The sequence below is a fragment of the Elephantulus edwardii genome, unplaced genomic scaffold (assembly GCF_000299155.1).
Source record: "Elephantulus edwardii isolate Elephantulus edwardi_28Jun2011 unplaced genomic scaffold, EleEdw1.0 scaffold00027, whole genome shotgun sequence".
In the NCBI taxonomy this organism is placed as follows: domain Eukaryota; kingdom Metazoa; phylum Chordata; class Mammalia; order Macroscelidea; family Macroscelididae; genus Elephantulus; species Elephantulus edwardii.
Window position 1 is genome coordinate 14,281,300 of NW_006399777.1, and position 19,657 is coordinate 14,300,956.

At 36.8% G+C, this 19,657-nt stretch overlaps 1 protein-coding gene across 2 annotated transcripts in view; it reads left to right on the forward strand.

Annotated features, from left to right (window-relative positions):
* Window positions 1-19,657, forward strand: part of STAG1 (stromal antigen 1) — a 256,619-nt gene that overhangs the window by 145,780 nt on the left and 91,182 nt on the right. For both annotated transcript variants that reach the window (XM_006883361.1, XM_006883362.1), the window contains exons 9-12: window positions 1,701-1,824; window positions 7,581-7,679; window positions 8,249-8,328; window positions 17,857-17,964. In XM_006883361.1, coding sequence (XP_006883423.1) covers window positions 1,701-1,824; window positions 7,581-7,679; window positions 8,249-8,328; window positions 17,857-17,964 — 411 coding nt within the window. The remainder of the gene's footprint in view (window positions 1-1,700; window positions 1,825-7,580; window positions 7,680-8,248; window positions 8,329-17,856; window positions 17,965-19,657) is intronic.

The following is a 19,657-nucleotide window of genomic DNA, read 5'->3' on the forward strand; positions in this document are numbered from 1 at the left end:
TTTCTGTAACAAATAAGAATGAAAACAAAGTATGCTAAAATCTTTGTTGTTGTTGCTTCTGAGTTCTGTTGACTCTATCAATGAGCCACAGTGTTTTGGAGATCCTGGGGATGCCTCAGAACAGGGCAGCGTTCCAATCTCTTGTTCATAAGGTCATTTTAAGTGGTCATGCATTTGAGGACACATAACACCAGTAACAGGAAAAGGGGTAGTGACTTGCCTACGGTCCTATAGCTAGTTTATAACTGCTAGAATTTTAGCTTGTCTTCCTCCAAAGCCAGTACATACACCACCTCTATTGAAGAAACTCCTCAGGATAAAAATGCTGTTATAAAAAGTGTAGGGAAGCTAATGAATGTGATTGGCTTATGACTTTGAGAGACACAATTTTCCCTATTTTCATTCTGAAGTGTTGATAATAGCTTAGAAAGAACTGTGATTCGTCAAGGCAAGGTATGAAATGTGAAAATGCTAGCACTCATTTTGTCACCAAGGAGAAACTAAAACACACTTTCATTAAAATTCTAGCTTAAGTGGTAATTTTTCTTTGTATAAATTGTTAAGCTTATTCACATGGTAAACCAGAAACCTTGAAGGTTTAGAAAAGAAAATTAAAATTTAGTTTCTGTACATCATACTATATTTTTTTAGCTAGTTACTAAGCTGATAAAAGTATTAATACTTGATTTGTTATTAATGGATAATTCTTAGCTGGTGATTCCTAGATCTTCGAGTAGGAAAATTATTTCAAGAGTTAACTTAGAATGAGGTAAAAAGCTGTTGTGCAGAGTGTCAGAAGCCTTACATTTTGGGTTGGCTCTGTGAGTATTTAACAGTTTTGATCACCAAGATTCTGCCCCTTGTAATGAAAAATAGACTATTTTCTGTGATTCAACCTAAAAAATTAACTAATTAAAAGTATACAAACCGTGAATTAGAAAGTAACCACTTCCTGTGTTTTGAAATCCTAGATGTATAGGTACAGTTTCAGTAAGTTATTTTTTGATTGATTTTAATAATTGGTCCAATTTGTAAATTATCATACATTTTCAAGTAACATTTACTTCTATATAGTTTTGTCTTATAAACTTATAATTGTTCTCTTGAAAAATTATTTTCTTTTTGTACATTATTTGTGTAGTAGCTTAAAAAGATTATTTATTGTTGTTGTTTAATGCCGTCGAGTCGTAGACGACTCATAGCGACCCTATGAACGAACAGCCTGAGCACTGTTCATATGTAGAGTTTCCGGAGGCAAGCCATTTTGGAAGTGGATGTCGCTCCTGCTTCCAGGAATTATTTATTAGACACATAATTTTTTATTATGTGTTTTCTGTAGCATTCTGTGCTTAGCTATTGATGCGCAAGTTTCCTCAGAAGATTATTGTCTTCCTAAAATTCTTGATTTTTTTTCTCTCATTTAATTAACATAGATCAATTGTGTTAGGTCAAGTATAATTATACCTATAAAGTTCTTGTTTTCCAGTTTGGTGATGGTGGTTCACCATTTTGCAGAAACCATATGAAAAGCAAAATATATTAAATTTGGAGGCTCTTGAAAACAGATATAAACCTATGTGATAATTGTAATATTTATTACTGAAAGTGAGTGTGAAGTGCATTCCAGCTTTAGATATTAATCACACGTGTATGTCTTTTCCCTCTGTCTTTCTATGGTCACTGTTTCTATCCCTCTCTAGAGATGCCATAGCGGAGATCAGAGCTATTTGTATTGAAGAAATTGGCGTATGGATGAAGATGTATAGTGATGCCTTCCTAAATGACAGTTACCTAAAGTATGTTGGCTGGACTCTTCATGACAGGGTAAGTTACCCTGCTCCAGACTTGTATGGAAACTATGCTTGTCTTAATATTGGAAATGTAGCATATTGAGGGAGTCTTTGGATTGTGCAAATGGTTAATGTGCTTGACTACAAACAAAAAGTTGAGTGATTTAGCTCCACTAAGAGACTTTTAGAGAAAAGGCTCCACATTCAACTTCCGAAAAATCACCCACCTAAAAGCTAACCATCATTGTTTTTAATTTTGTAGGCTCATATGACATGTGTTCCATTGGTGTAGTGTGTTACATGTTGGATAGCTAACTGACAGGTCAGCTATTAGAATTCACCATCCGCCCCAAGGAACATGGTCGATCTCCTCCCATAAAGACTTCCAGCCTTAGAAACCTAGAGGGACATCTTCCTGAATCAGAAGTTTTGGTTTTTGCAGTGGCTTGTCTTGTTCAGCACCATATCACAGTACAGTGTTTTGCCTCAATTGATAAAATGTGCTGTTTTTAGGATCCTTGATTTTAAAAATCAGTTTCTACTTATACCTCTAGAGCAGCCTTGACTTGAAATTATTATTGAAGGGAGCTCTGGTGACCTAGTGGCAAGAAGCTGTGTTGTACTCTCAAAGGCACACAGTTCGAATCCACCAGATGCTCCGCTGGAGAAGGCGACGCAAGGTCCTGTGCCAGTCGGATCCAGTTTGATGGTACATAACAACAACAACATAACCCCAAAACACACAAAAAGTTATTATTGAGTCCTGGAAAAATAATATTCAGAAAAACTACATGTTTAAAAAAAAAAACAACCACTGCTGTTACATTGATTCTAATTCATGATGACTCCATGTGTATTCTAAATTGTTATATTGCATTACTTTAATTATTGCAAGCATCATGGCTATTAAAAGGCATTTGTTTTAATTATGCAATTGCATTCTTTGTCTTTGATGCATATATAATCATAGTCTTAAACGTATTGTCTATAGCTTAGTGCTACAGCACTTTAGAACATCTGCTTTTAAAATAATGTGTTTAGGTACCATAGTGGTGTGATCTGTACCATGCCGCACTACTATCCAAAATTTAGCAGGTCTCGGAAAATTCTAATCCACCAGTAGCTCTTCTGTTTCCTTACATATGTTTGGATCCTCATGTCAAAAGCTATGTAGTGCACAGGTGAAGGATTTACTGTCCATAATCTACTTCATATTCTCATCTTCCTGGTGCTTTATCCCACCTTTTATTTTATCTTGAGTTCTCTAAAACAGTGTTTTGCTCTAGTTGGACAGTGTATAATGCTGTCCAACTCAAGACTAGTTTTCTCTGTTCTCTTCACTCTTACTACATGCTAACAAATTGATTCCTTGACTCAGAAACTTCTGCCAGTTGGTTCTGATTAATAACATCCTTGCATCAAAATGCTAAAGTTATAATCACAATGAGAGATTACTATTTTTCTTCTTTTTAGCAGCTTTAGCATATAACTTCCCCCCTGCCGTCCCCCCCCCCCAAAAATACTTTTTTTTGATGGCGGGGGAAAGTTGAATATTTTCCTCCAAGGGAAAAAGATGAGTATTTTCCTCCCATTCAATTTATTGCCTAAAAAAAACTGCTGAAGGTTCAACTGTCATTCGTTTATGACTCAGCTGTACGTAACACCAACTTTTACCCAAACATAGCACACATATACTTTTCCCAAGTTATCAAACTATTTTTATCTCTGCTTTTCCCCCTGAGTTTTATTTTCTTATTCTTTAATTTTAGATATATAGTGGTTAAAAAAAATACATGTAGATCGCCAGTTTTGTGTTAGCCACTGTTCTGAATGGTATTAGATTGCCGCACAGCCTTCTGTCACTAGGTCACCGGCGTGCCCTCAGCAGATTGGAATACAGTTGTGTAGATTAAGGAAACAAGCATTTCATTTTAAAAAATATAATAGTGAAAATGCAAAATAAAGCAATTACCAAAGAAGTAGAGTTACTGTTTAACTATAGGTTATTTATTTTACAGTTTGTAAATAATTTTCAAATATACTGCTTATTTACATTTTAGAAAGTTTTGTGGTATAGATAGGATGCTTTATAAGACTTAGAAAAGAGACATTTGATATATGCAAATATTGGACTAGGTAAAGATGAAAGTTCACACCCTGGCTTTGCCAATAATTTGCTGCTGTGTAAACATGAATGAAGTAGCCCACTTTCTTGGTCTTAATTTTAAATCTGAGATTGGGGAGAAATATGGAAATATTCTCAACCTCTTCTGTCTTAAGTTTTTAGAGATAGTTTGCACAGCTCTTAATAATATTGTTTAAAATTTCACATTCTATTGAATTACCTTTCTTTGAACCAGGCACAAATAATGGCTCTCTTCTGTTTGAAAGGACGCATAGTTGTCTTGCATATTAGAAATAGTCCAATGAATGCTTCAAGCCTTAGATCTGTTTGTTGAGACACTTGTGTTGGTCCATCAGTTTTTGGAGCCTTGCTTCTTTGCCAGTGCCTTCATTTCAATATGGACTTTTTCCTTCGTGCTATCAATTCTTGATCATCTGCTTCGTTTCTAAAATGATTAAACATAAAGTTTCCTTTTGGTTCTGTGACTGTATATTTTTTCCATTGAAGATGTTCTTTCAACACCCATTGAAGTCAGTAACTGTAAAGTAAGCAAACAAGTCTAGATGCTGTGTATTTGTTAGGACTGCCACATGCCATAATCATGGCCATACCTTCCTTATTGCATAATGGGTCTCTTGATTCAAATTTATATTTTGTGATCCTGTGTTTATTTTAAAAAGGTGACTCTGAGCCATCAGATGATGGTCTAGCTAAGGCAGTATGGACAGAACAACTAAAACCTTACAAGTCGCTTAGGAAAAATCATTGCCCTTTCGAGGATTGAGATTCTAATTGACTTGCTTCAAGACATTAATGGTGTCTTTTCGTTTGATATTACAATGAGGACGCAGCAGTGGTCTTTGCTACTGGCTGATTGGTCAGAGATAGCAGTAATAAGAACTCCTTGGCATAACCTCCACCCTGACATGGCTAACTTGGTCCATCAGTCTCTTTTGCAAGCACTGGAGTAGCCAAGGACAGAGGCTGGCTGCTATTCTTGATGTCTACTGGTCAAGCCATCTTTATTTGTTTGTTTAGTGCCTGTACTAGCATCATTGCCCTCTGCTGAAATGAGAAGATGTACCATACCAGTTACCTACCTGGTCACCAATGGCACCCACGTGTTCTTGCACCTTTTTCTACCATTCATTGAGTCCAGTGTTTTTAGAGACTGAATTCACAGTTGTGAAGTTTATTACAGAAGTAGGATGGGGAGTGGGGAGTAGGGGAGGCAAAGAATATCAAACAGTGCAAATCCAGGTATTTCTCAGTGAGTCACAATCCAGGTTCAGTTCAGCAACACAAATGCAAGAAGCCTCCTGATTTCCTCAGTTGTCCAGCAGACTTTTTAGAGCTGTTATAATTCTACTTTTTCGTCAATCATCCAGTAAGCAAAACTTAACTTTGGTTCCATCTCTAAGGTTCCTCTGGTTACAGCTTGTCACAGTCTCTTCACAGCAGTGCCAGAGTCTCTTCACTCTCCACCACGGTTTCTCTAATTATCTTCACAGTTCCTCCACCACCATCTGTCTCTCAGTGTGGAAAGTACTCTCTTATATTGGTCCCACAGCTGTTGATGATTTTCAAGATCATATGCCCACAGTTATGGTAGCTGGATATTATGCACCCCTCCCAGACAAAGGCTAACACAGTGGCTAGAAAAGCCAATTTTTCAAGGGTCCTGAGGGCCCAGATGTCTCCTGGCCAAGCATCTTATTTACCTATTTAGGGCCTGTACTAGCATTTTGCCCTCTGGTGACCTTAATATGGGATTCAGTGCTTGGTGGCACTTCATGTCCCTTCCCCTAGATACATTCACATGCTTCTTCACAATATCTCTTTTTCCAGGCTTACAGCCAGTCAGCATAGGCCTTTTTCCTTTCATCCTTTATTATATCCTAACTTTGGGCCACTTTAATGTCATGTATTTAATCAGATACATTGCCTGAATTCCGATCTTTGAAAGGATTTCCCTTCAGTGCTGTCTCTTAGCCCTATCCTGAAATGCTGCAGTGTTGTCCCACTCTTGACCCACGCAAATAAACTAAAGCCAACTCCTCTCTCAATGAAGCGTGTATGTTTTATCCTCCTGTAGAAGTTGACCGTACTTTGCCTCTAAATAAGATTGTACAAAATGATATTTGTGCCACAGTAGTGAATTACGTGGAGGTCTAATCTGGATTATTTGTATACCTTAGTTGTGCCATAGGGATCTGCTGGAATGTGTCACTTTACAAGGAATTGCTTTTGGTTTCATCAAACCTTAAGATAGCTCAATCTTATAAGCACCTACTTTCTGATTATTAATGGTCTCATGTTTATATATTTCGATGACTAATTACTCAGCATCCATTAGGGCCCAGAAGCTTTCCAAATGTGGCATTGTTCTCTTCTGCAAATTGTGTTACCGTCTCCAGAACCCAAGGGCTCTAAATTACAAATCTTTTATTGGGACTTGGCAGAAACGCCACACTGCAGTTTGAGCTATCATAGGACCTGATAGATTTTGATGTTCGCAGCACTTCCTGCTCAGCCTCATTCAGAATAGGCGGGTTTTACAACCTGGTATGTGAGTCAGAGCGGTATTCTCATGGCCTGTATATTCAGCCAGCAGAGCCCTAAAGACATGTCATATTCTGTTATTCTTTCTTAATATATGACTCACAGTTAGGGTTAAAAATATAGAAGGAAAAAAAATTCTATATGTGTATCATTTATAGGGTGCAAATTTTCTTCTTTACACTGCAGTGCATGTCCTGAAATGTTTCAGAGCATTGAACCACCAAAAATTTCAGTGAGTGATCCCTAAAATTCTGTAGGGCTTTTCACCTAACCCTTGGTGCATAAGGTTTTCAGAAGACTTGATATTTCCTGACCGTCACATCTGATGTTGTCTATCAATTTAACAATGTGATGTTTTATGGAGGTTGAGTATACTTATGATTTACCCTCTTTCTGTCACACCATTGTATGAAGGGAGTTTGCATTATTCCCTGACCATGACCAGTTAGCACCACGCCTAACAGCTAAAAATAACAAACATTACCTCACAATTTTTATGGATCAGGTTTTGAAAACTGTTTAGCAGAGTGATTTTGGTTTCTTGGTTGGTGCTCTGAGTAAATGACCTTATTAAAGATACACCAGTAGTAAGTAGCAATCCCAAGATGCTTAATGATTTTCCTTTGCCTCTATTGTAAACATACTGCTATTTAGTTGTTTTCTTAAATATCTTCTCTGAAAATGTAAAACACATGCAGTGAATTTTTATGGAATTAGTGAATGTTACTGTTTTGTTATGAAGTTATTTTTCCACAGAATTTTTAAAATACATAACGGATGAATAAGTATAACTTTTGACTTCATCAAAAGATAGAAGTTTATAGAGAGGTTGGGAAATAATCTTATGTTGAATCACCTGTTGGAGGTAATAAATACTTCAAAAAGTTAGATTATTTTTAAGTTGGTAAAGGGTTTTCAATCCTTTTTTGTTAAATTCCAACAGAAATTTATATATACTTATTCCCATCCCTTGTTCAATTGCAATATAATGTTAAATTGGATTGTTAAACTGAGATGTAGACTTCATGCAGACTTGAAAATCTTTTCAACCTTTGTGGCATGTAATTGATGGCTTCTCCTGTTTTTGTTTGTATTTCTTAAAGCAAGGAGAGGTCAGGCTGAAGTGTTTGAAAGCTCTGCAAAGTCTGTATACCAATAGAGAATTATTCCCCAAATTGGAGTTATTTACTAACAGATTCAAGGTAAGCATCAAAAAATGTTAGGTTTATCTTATTTTTCATTTTAAAAGACTTTTTTTATGACAAGTTTAGCCAACAATATTACTGTAACAAATTTTTAGTTCAATTCTTTATTTTTTTAATAAACCTGTATAAAATCCATAATGAATCTTTGCGTTAAAATACCAGTATGAATCCATAGCTTTTGTTTGCCCTGTTTAAAATAGAGATTTCTTTATGTGTAGCTTTTTTTAAAAAATAATTTTAATGAGCATTTACAGAGATTTTGGATTTCCGTTCATTCATTGCTGCACTTCTCTCCCCGCCCAGCCCCCCACCACCATTTTGCTCCTCTCTTTCAAAAGTAAAAGAAACACTCCTTCCCTGGTTATGTGTAGCTTTTTACAAATATGTTATTTTAAAATAAAAGTTTACTTTTCTCATGGTTAGGAATTGCTAATTGATGGCAAAGATTTTAGATTATCAAAGTTTATACTAAAATATATGTGAAGTAAGATTGTGGCATTACTGTTTGAAGAGTAAGACTATCCATGCTCTTGCACACGGATTAGTTTTCACCTTTTTCCCCCCAGGACCGTATTGTATCAATGACTCTTGATAAGGAATATGATGTGGCTGTGGAAGCGATTAGATTAGTTACTCTGATACTTCAGTAAGTATAGTTTCTGTTCATATTTTAACTTGATCTCTTGATATTTTGTTGCTTTTTTCCCAGCATTATTGATGTACTTCATAGTACAACCTACAGATTGGTAAAGAGGTGAAAAATATATTTATGTATTTACTTCACTAACACTTAGGTTTTATATTTGCTTCTTTGTTTCCATTTTAAAGTAAGTTTTGAAGCAAAAGGATTTTCTGTTGCTGCTGTTCTTTTTTTAAAAAAATTACTGTTCCATATTTTTTCCATGTAAAAGTTCTTTTATGAAACAAAAAGTCATTGAAGTAACATACCTTTTTATTTAAAAACTAGTAAAATCAGAAAGAAATTTAAAAGAAAGAATCCTCAACGGACTTGTTTTCTCAGATACACTTTGTGGAATGCTATATTTACTTCAATAAAGAAATAAAATAAGGTATTTGAATAATATAGTGGTTGTTGTTCTTGTTCTTATGTGCCGTTGAGTTACTTGTGACTCATAACGACCCTGTGTACAACAACCCTAAAATCTGTTCTCTCCTGTGCCAACCTTATTGTCTCCGGCCCACCTAACCTCTTTACTTCAGTCATTGTTCTAAATCCATCTCATCCAGGGTCTTCTTCTGTTATGCTGTCCCTCCACCCTTCCAAGCATGTTGTCCTTCTCCAAGGACTGGTCCCTCCTTGCAACATGCCCAAAATATACCAGCCGAAGCCTCAGAATCCTTGCTTCCAAGGAGCAAAGTGGTTTTACCCTCTCTAGGAGGAAAACCTGTTTGTTCTCCTGGAAGGACATGATATATTCAGTACTTTTCTCTAGCACCACAGCTCAAAGACATCAGTTCTCTTTCTATCATCCCTAGTCATTGTCCAGGTCTCTGGACTTAGCAAGCAATTGCTAATACTATGGCCTGGGTCAGGCACACCTTAGTCTCCAGACTGACATTATTGTTCTTCAGTACTCTGGAGATGTCCCTGACAGCCGACTTTCCCAATGCAATTTGTCTCTTGATTTCCTGGCTGCTGGTACGAAGAGTGTAGATTGTGGTAGAGATTTTAAAATTGTGATCTAAACCGATTTACTTTATAGATCATTAATAAAAACTAGAAGGAAGCTTTGTGAGAGTGTGTGAGTCTTACTGTGGTCCTTACAAGTCCTTTTCTGTCTATCTCTCGTGGTACAGCATCATGGTCTAATACCTTTTGCTGTAATCTGTTACTGCTCTTATCTACTATTGTTTTCCTCTCTCCTCACCTCTTTGCTTTGTGACCGTGTTCTTTATAGTGTTTAACATCACCTCTTCTCCTGTCCTCTCGTCTTTATTTCTTAGAATTTGTAAAACTGTTGCTTTTTCTTTTTCCTTCTGTATAAAACTTTTAGATATATTTGAGATGTTTTGATAACTTTAGAAGAATACAAAGTTTTTGTTTTGTTTTTTTAATATTTATTATTAAATTTTATTCATTTTAATGAACCTTTACAGAGTTTTTGGGTTTTCATTCATTCATTGTTGCACTATTTTCTCTACCCTACTCCCCAGTTCGTTCTTCTTTTTTTTCTCCCCTTGAAAGTCTGTTTTAATTATCCACTTGCCACAGTGCTTGTCAAAGCCAGTTCTGATTAATTTCCTTTGTCAGTGTGTCCTTTGCCATTCCCTATCACTCCTCCCTGAGAGAGACTTCACCCTGATTCATAAGGAAAAGGGGACGGCTTATTCTCTTAGCTACTTCTGACTGAAAAGGGACACTGTAGGTTTCAGCGTGAAGATCTCCCCTCACTCTACTCTAAAGGGCCCCTTTGGCAATAGGAAACCCATAGACTGTTAGGGAGATTTTATTTTGGAATTTAAATGCAAAAGTTTTTTATATTTATATCATTTGTGTACAAAAACGGTCCATTTGTTTCTTTAGATTTCATTAGGTCTTTTAATATAAGATTTATGTTTTCTCTTTAAAGGTCTTATTATAATTGTTTCATACCTGATGCTTTTCTTATTTTATAATTAATGTCAGGTTACTCAGTTATTGCCAATAACATCTTGGGCAAAGACTGAAGCTAAGAAATGTTTCGTTTTTATGTTAGTCTGATGGGAAAAAAACCTTTAAAATTTCTCTTTTGCCTTCTTATGGTTTGTTATTGAATATAGAGTATTATCATCTTCAGACAGTTTCACTTTTTGTCTTTGTTTACTAAGCTTAAAACTTTTGTTTTAATCTCTTTATCTTTAGTGCGGTAGCCAGACCTTCATTATTGACAATTCATTCCTACCACTTGTCTTGTTCCTAGTAAGCTTCTAAGGTTTTGGCTTGGCTACAAGTGTGATTCTTGTAACACTCTTGTTTATTGTTGTTCTGTAATACATTGTTGTTAAGTTCAGTAGCGTCCACTGCTAGTTCACAACAACCCAGTGGACAACAGATGGAAACTTACTGGGCAGTTGTGCCCAGTCCTGCCCTGTCCCCTCCACCTCTACTGAGCAGCCCATTTTTGCTGTCCCTGTGTCTGTCCCTCTCATTGAGGTTCTTCCTTAAATGCCCCTCCACCTTCAAGCAGGATGCCTTCCTGACATACCCAAAATATGTGAGACAGGCTCATAGCTTTGCTTCTAAGGCACATTCTAGCTGCCCTTCTACTACACCATAAAATCTGTTGTTGTTAAAACCACTTGTAAGTATTCAGTTCAATGGAATTATATTTATAGTGTCATGTAATCATATCCACTTTATTTCTAAAATATTTGTATCACTTTACACGAAAACTTGTTTTCCATTAAGCAGTGACTTTCCAGCTCCAGTTAACCACTCATCTGCTTCCTCTCTCTATTTCTTTATGCAGTCTTTATTATCAGTGAGATCAGACAGTGTTTGTCCTTTCATATCTAGATTATTTATCTTAGCACATGTTTTTAAGGCCCATGTGTGTATTAGAATGTTTCAGGATTTCCTGTCTTTTATGCCAGAAAACAGCACTGCATGGGGGAACAGAGGGGAGGTGTGTGAGAGTGTGTGTCTTTGTTTATCCATCCTCTGTGGATCGGTATTGGAGCGATTCTCACCATCATCTTCTGGTGAAGAATGCTTCCATGAACACTGGCATACCAGTCTGTGGTGAGTTTTTCTAGTTGTGATACATAATAACAGTTCCTTTGTATCCGGAAATTTTTTTATTAAAGTCACAAATAAAAGGATTGATTTTTTTTCTACCATCTTTTCTGAACCTAACTTGATACATTTTTCTACTGGTAATCCAACTGTGTATTCTTAAAATAAGTCCTTTTGAACCATGATGAAGTATATTTTGCTTAAATGCAGTATTCTATTTATGTCTTTTTTTTTTTTTTTAGATCTTTTGTATCTCAGTGTTTATGAGACAGTTCTACACAGTTCTTTTCCTTGGCCTTACTCATCTTTGTCATTCTCATCCTCCAACTGTTTCTCTTCCAGAACAAATAATACTTACTACAAAGATTATTATCTTTATCGTGGAAAATTTTAGATAATTGTTACATTAATGTCACTTTTGAGGATTTTTTGCATGGAAGCTCTGTTGGCATATTGTATAGCAAATGCCATGGGGAACAAATGTCAGTGCTTTGAATCCACCGGTGACTCTGAGGAAGAAAGTTGAGTCGTCTCCTCTTACAGACATCTCCAGCCTTGAAACCCCCTGAGGATTTCTGTGCACAGAGGGTTTGGGTTTTACATTTGTGGGTCTTCTCTTGCTACTACTTTGTCTTCAGTAGTTAGCTCTCTAAATGTTCTTTTTTCTTGTGTTCATTTTGTGTTGACACTGTTGTGGAGGGTGAGTCTGTAGCGTGTTGTACTGCTAACCATAAAGGTCACATGTCTCTGGTGGTTTGACCTACTAGTAGCTCTGAGGGAGAAAGCATTAGCATTACAGCCTCAGAAACCTGAAACAGGGCCACTGTTGTAAACCGACCCAAGGCCAGTGAGAAGTTCATTTTGCCTCTTCGTAATCTTATGTATCAGTTGTATCTGTTTTTAATTTTCATTTTTATAGTTCATGATATCCTTACTTCCTAAATTCTACCAATATGATTGGATCCTCTTTTTTTATTCTATATTTTATGGGTAATGGTTTAATCAGCCATGCCAGAATGTAATTAATTTTCTCTCTTCAAAGAACCAAACTTATATTTTAAGTACTTGGTTCATTTGCATCTTAGTTTCTTATAATCATATTTGAATTAAAATGTGTGCTTTTAGATACAACTGTACCTGTGTCCTAAGAGTTTGAGCACACAAGTGTTTCACAGACATTAAGTTAGGGGGCTCTCCTGGCCTAGTGGCGAGAATCTGTTCAATCCCGAAGGCATGCAGTTCGAGTCTACCAGCTCATCCGCAGGAGAAGGATGGGCGGTCTCCTCTGAGCCATTCACTACCTCTGAAACCCTCCAGAGGGTGGGTTCAGTTACATTCAGTTACCATTATTTTATGATTCATTTCAGTTAAATCATGGGCTGTTCAGTAGTTTGTGTCCTCCTCAGACATACTTTTAAATTTTATTTTTATTTTATTATTTTGTGTGGGTGTGTACCGTCGAATCGGATCTGACTGGTACAGGAGGAGATTGTCCCTCCTTCCCCGGCAGAGCACCTGGTGGATTAGAACCATGCCCCCCAAGACATACTTTTAAACTGTCTGTTCTATTTTAGTCTGTTACTTAACAACATGCTTTAAAATAGTTTGATTTTTTTGTTGTTGTGATTTTGACAAAATTTCTAGAAAGATTAGATTTTCATTGAATTTATAATCTTTGTTTTTCTTCATCCTTTTTGGCCTGTATGGAAAAAGACCAATAATTAACCCTTAAGAGACACCTCATAAGTTTGGTTTTATTTTTCTCTCACAATTTTAAGATTTCTTTTTTGTTAGTCACCGCGGTGGCATGTAGCACATTATTTTTGTGTGGACTATATTTTGCCTACTGATCTTCATGCCTTCTAAAATTAAGGTCCTGAATTACCCGACTTACCCCTTCAAACTACATATGGATACACACATTTATGATATCAGTATTTATTTTTTTTTCCTTTATAAAGCATTCTTTTTTGTTATTTTGGAAAAGGTTTCTTTGTTTTTACAGTTTCATTTTCTGTTAAAGAACCTTGGTGCAACGGTAATTCAAATCTTGGGTGCTGATTGACCCTCCAGCTGTTCCACAGGAAAAGAACACACACTGCTTCTGTGCACCGTTGCCGTCCTGTGGAGCAGTTCTGTGCATTGAGATCAACTCAGTAACACTTGGTTTTACTTTCATTATTTCCTGTAAATCTATTTTAAAATATTAGAGTTTCTGGTTATGTACTTTTTAAAAAAATTCACAGGTTACTCTTTGAACAAGAAATGCCTTGACATTCCATCCTACAGTATTGTCTTGAATTTGAGATCTGTATTCTTAAGGAGTTTATTTCTTTTCCCCCCTTCTTGGTTTACATTTAGTACTTGTTCGTTTACATAGCAGGAAAATTTATGTCTTCCTCACTTATTTCCGGGAAAGGTCAGTTACCTCTTTAAGACCTTAGATTGCCTTTTCCTATTAAAGTGCTTTTCTAAAGAGTATTTTCAAGCCTTCTGAGACCTTTTTAGTCTAAAAAATCCCAAAGGTGTTTTTTAGCCATAAATTTAGCTAATAATTTGCTGATTTCAAACATCTCTGTTTAAGAGGGGATTTTGTTTTTTATTGGTTTGCCTGTTACACATTTCGATATGCATTGTGTTTCACATTAATCTTCGTTCACATTGTGTTTCATACAGTCATTCTCATGCATCATGTTTCATAAAATCAATCACCATTGGACCTTGCCCATCATTATTACCTTGACCTTTTGCCTGGATCGTTCCCTTTCCTTCCTTGCCCACCTCTCTCTACCCACCAAACTGTGCAGCTCTGTGGTTTAAAAGGGGTTTTATGCATTTACGTTATAGGAGACAGAGGGGCAGAATATGTCTTATTTGAGAGGCAAGGATATGGCGTCTTCGTGCGGCAGGTGTCATAGTGGATTGGTACATTGATTCTTGAAGGGAGACCTCCTCCCTCTAGGCATTTTCCCAGAGTAGACAGAACCTCTTCTTTTTGCTTTGTGACTTAGCCCCTGATTTTTGGATTTATTTTCTCTTTTATTGGAGTCACTTGTTCTACAGGTTGTCCTTTCGAGTAACCTCTTGGAACTATCCAGGCTGACTCCCTTTAAGGTTCCACATCAGGGCTTCTGTTTGTTTACACAAGTCCAGCTCACTCCATTTTATTCCTTTTCTTTTTATTCAAGTACTGTGGTCTATTTCAGTCATTCTCTTTCCTTCAGACCCTTCTTTGTACCAATTCCTGAACCTTGTAATTGTGAGGGTTATTTATAATGATTATATTCTTTGAAATGTAATAGTTTAATAGTTCAGTTTAGCTTAGGGAAAAGATGAGCTTAGCACCTGCATTCTCTCTCTCGTTAAAGGCACTCTCTCTAACAGTTGTATTGCTCATACTCTAATGTCCTCTTTCCTCTTGTTTTGATGGCTAATGAACTAAAAAGAGCACAAAGCCAGCCTCCCAGTCTCATGCACTGAAATGATCTGGATTTGTTTTTTCTTTTTTTATTTGTGGGATCTTTATCAAACCAATAAATTAAAACATCTTCCTAATCCTCCTTACAGATCTTTTTCTCTCCATTTATTTATTCCCCTTCAAAGGCCATTAATGTCGCTTGTGAGTTTGGATTTCTGTAATGTCTTGTTACTTTTCTCAGTGTTTATCTCTCCTATAGGAGAAGGGCTCACATATAAGCTATGTCCATTTGCCCCTTGTGGGAAGTACTAGTTAGTTATGGTCAGAAATACTTTTCCTCAGGACACAGAACTTTTGGTTAAAATCTGTAGCTTGTCCCTGGCAGTTTGGTTGGCAGGATGAAGGCAGCATAGATTATCAGAGCTCTGATCACTAGCTACCTTTACCCATCCCTGATTATTTTAAAACCTGTCTCCCACAGTTGGAATATCATAACTCTCAGGCTGTGGAAGGAAATGTAGAAAGAGTTCTGGAGCCAGCCAGTTTATCTACAGCTCTGGTGGACTAGTTGTTAGAAACTGCACTGTGATCTCAAAGACACGTGGTTCAAAGCCACCAGTTAATTAGTGGGAAAAGGATAGTCATTCTTCTCCTGTGTCATTTACTTATTCTGAAAAACCGCTGTGGGTCGTTTCAGACTCGATGGCATGCGACAGCAACAACACTGTTCATTAGGGCTGCTCTAGTGACATAGGCCTTTGCACTGCTAACCAAAAGACCTCTAAGTGGTTCCAATCCACCAGCGACTTTACAGAGGAAAGATAAGTAGCTTCTCCTAGGCTGTTTATAGCTTCAGAAAACTGACTGAAGGGTCTGCTTTGGCTCAGTTACAGCACGACAGCAATGAATTTGCCTTGTTTATTATGCAATACCTGTTGACGCTAATACCCTGTGGACTCCCGTGGGAACTGGGTGGTTTTTTAATACCAATGCTAGTGTCCTCTACTCAGGAGTATCGGAATTGAATGTCACAGTAGAACTGTGTTTTGTAGGGTTTTCAGCCTTTCTTCTAGGACTCAGTAGATTTCAACCTCTAATCTTTTTGATGAGCCACCAAACACAATAACCATTTATTTGTACCACAAAATTATATAGATTCAGGCAATGATTAAAAGGAAAACACACACACACACACACACACACACACACACTCTTTTTTTTTAAAAAAAAATACCTCTGTCCTTTTCTCCAATCCTTGAAACAGCATTCCATTTGTTTTTATTCAACTTCACCCTCTATGGGTGAAGACTGTGGTGCAACCATCTTCTTTTGCTACAAAGAAAACTTGCCTAATACTGATTTGACAGAGCCCATAATCTCCTAGCTTCTGAAACAACTCCTTGTAAGGATTCTAGGGAGTGAACTAATGTGAAGGTCTATACCTTATAAAGATCCTGTACATTGCAAGTATTAAATATTCTTTTTAGTCATTGTTAATCTATAATTATAACAGACAAATACTCACAAAGTAGAGGATCCTGGAGCAGACAGTTCTTTAAAAACACACATGCTCGTCAACTAAGAAGGAGGTATTACAATGCTACAAGGTTCAATAAACTCAGATTATTGCGAGATGATACAGTACATGAGAATGAGGAAGTAAAAAATGCTATAAGGAGGCATCCTCAGCACCTTTGTAATGACTGATCTTTGCATAAAACAAGCCCTGGGCCAGACCATGCAGGATACCTCACCTAAAGGACAGTAGACAGAATACAGGGAGGATACGTTCTACCTTGAACCATAACTGATGGAAAGTTCTTTGAGAAGGAAAGAGTAGAGTGGGCAAAGATATAATCATGTTATAAATCTGTGGTTCCAGCTGTCACAGTATTTTTATGCTGTTGGTTAAACATGAAATACATAATTTAAGAATAATTTAGACTGCTGTGTGTATGGCTTTAAAAGTTGTTGTTTGTTGTTATGTGCCGTCGCGTCGTTTGCGACTCATAGTAACCCTATGTACAACAGCCCTAAACCCTGCTCTATCCTGTGCCAATCTCATTGCCTCTGACACACCCATCCCGATTACCCCAGTCACTGAATCAATCCACCTCATAGAGGGTCTTCCCCTCCTGCGCTGTCCCTCCAATCTGCCCAGCATGATATCCCTCTCCAAAGACCTGTCTCTCCTTACAACATATCCAGAGTATGTCAGACGAAGCCCCAGAATCCTTGTCTCCAAGGAGCAGCCTGCTTTAACCCTCTCTAGGATGAATCTGTTTGTTTTCTTGGCAGTCCATGGTACATTCAATACTCTTCTCCAGCACCACAGCTCAAAGGCGTCAATTCTCCTTCTATCCTCCCTAGTCATTGTCCAACTCTCTGATGCATAACAAATGATTGCAAAGACCATGGCCTGTATCAGGCACACCTTAGTCTCCAGAGAAACACCGTTGCTCTTGAGTACTTAAAAGAAATACCATAAAAAAGAAACTAATGTATAAATGAAATTATATAAACATTGTGTTAGCAAAGAAATAGTTACAACTGCTAAGTTCTTTGAGTAGAGAAAGAAGACTAAGTAGTTTTGTCAAGGTGATGATAAATAGGATTTAAAATATAAGTTCTAGAAAGAAGAGCTACATAGTGTAATAGTAACTTAATTGTTTGTGATAGGGACAAATATATTCCTTGAGTATTCTCAACAAGAATCTTGTGCAGATTTAAAGAGTATGAGTTAATTTGGGTGAATGTATATTGAAAGGTATTGATGATAGTCATTGTGTTGGTATATATGTGAAGAGAAGAATTGTAGGTTTTGTTGGTGTGCTTTTAAAATTTTTATAATTATCAGGTGTCTTATCTTTATGAGGAGGTATTGTTTTCAAATTAAGAATTTAAGGGCAGTAAAATCCGTATGCCTTTAGTTTTAGGATGAACTTTTATCAACTTAAATGCTGGTGGTACTGAAAGGGAATATTTGTTTTGGTTCAGATGTTAATTTCTGAATTTTTCAGTGGAAGTGAAGAAGCTCTTTCCAACGAAGACTGTGAGAACGTTTACCACTTGGTGTATTCAGCACACCGTCCTGTTGCCGTGGCTGCTGGAGAGTTCCTGCACAAAAAGTGAGTGGTTTCTGAAACCAGATGCTCCTTCTCTGTTTTCTTAATAAAGTGTGTGGAACAGAATAAACACAAGGATAGATGTCGCAGTTTCAAACTTGGAGAGTTTTGATATCCTCAGAACATCTGACCCATCATGACCAAGATTTCAGAATATAGAGCTTGTGATACATTCCTTTCCCCTGTAATCTAAAAGGACAGTTTGTTAGCCCAGGATGTGAGTTGAAATTTGAAGACATGTATGACCTTTATAATGATTTCCTTGTTAAGTGAGCGTTCATTTTACTAATTTTCATTACTTTCAAAGTTAAGACTTTGAACTTGCTTTCTTGACATGTCTAGTCTTAAGTGTAAAACGTTCACTGTCATCTTCAAAATGGTACCCTACTTAGATATTTTCCCATGTGTCTCTGTATTAGCACATTGTTGTTAGGTACCATCGCGTTGGAACCGATCCAAAGCTAATCCTCCAGTGGAGTTCCAGAGACAATATATCATAAAGATTAACCATCTTTGTCCAGCGGCAGATTGGGTGGATTTGAGCCATATACTTCTGCGCTGCCAGCACAGTTCCTTACAACTTCCTTCACTGGCATGAGGATTACTTAAAATCAGTATTCTGTAATTAACTTTATGGACACAGACACCAGTAACTGTGCACGGTTAACTGCCTCTGAACGCCCACTGGAGGGTTAGCTCTGGGTCACACAACATCTTCAGCTCATCAGCACACAACCATAACAATAATTACCTTAAAGATTACGAGTATAATGCATTTTAGTTTTACTAAAAATAAACTGATCATTTTTTTTAACAAAGCACAGAACTACTAGAATTTATGCAATTAAACAGTCTTCGAAAAACTACTTTTGATTATTAATATCCCAGTATTTATTAGTAGGTTAATTCATTATCGATACAAGCACAAAAATGCTTTTTTAGGAAAGTTTGTTTCTTTTTGTTGTTGTTGTTGTTGTTGACTTACCTTAGTGGATTTGACAGGTGAACCCAAAGGTCCTTTCAGTGCAGTGACTTGTGGTTGTACTGAAGCGCAGATAATAAAGTCATGCCCTGGGACTGATGCGCATGGATAATTAACTAATGAACAAGCCTGGTTCTCCAAGCTTTAGCATCTGCTGCAACAACAGATTACTCAGTGACATCTCTCAAAATGTTAGAAGTTTCTTTTTGAAAAATCTGCATAAGAAACAAAGCTGATTATACACTATTCTGTTAAAAAAAAGTGAATGAAAGTTCTGGCTTTAGGCCTGACTTTTAAAGTGACATCATGACTGACAGTGAGGGTGACTTCTGTGTCTAGAGTATGGCATCAGCTTTATGTTTATCTTGCAATGTGCTGTGTAAAAACTTGAAGGTCGTGCTGTGGTCTTAAAGCTCCTTTCTTTTCCAGGACTATTGCAGTCCTTGATCTTTCTTGAAAGAGAAAATAGACTAAAGAGTTTAGTGTTCTGTGGCACAGGAGCCATAAACTGTCAACATATGGACCAGAGGAGGTCCTGGGATAGATACAGATATATAGATATAGATATAGATATAGATATAGATATAAATTAGATATAAATGTAGATGTAGATATAGATATAGAGATAGACATAGAGATAGATAGATATAGATGATATAGAGATAGAGATAGAGAAGATATAGATGTAGATGTAGATATAGATATAGAGATAGA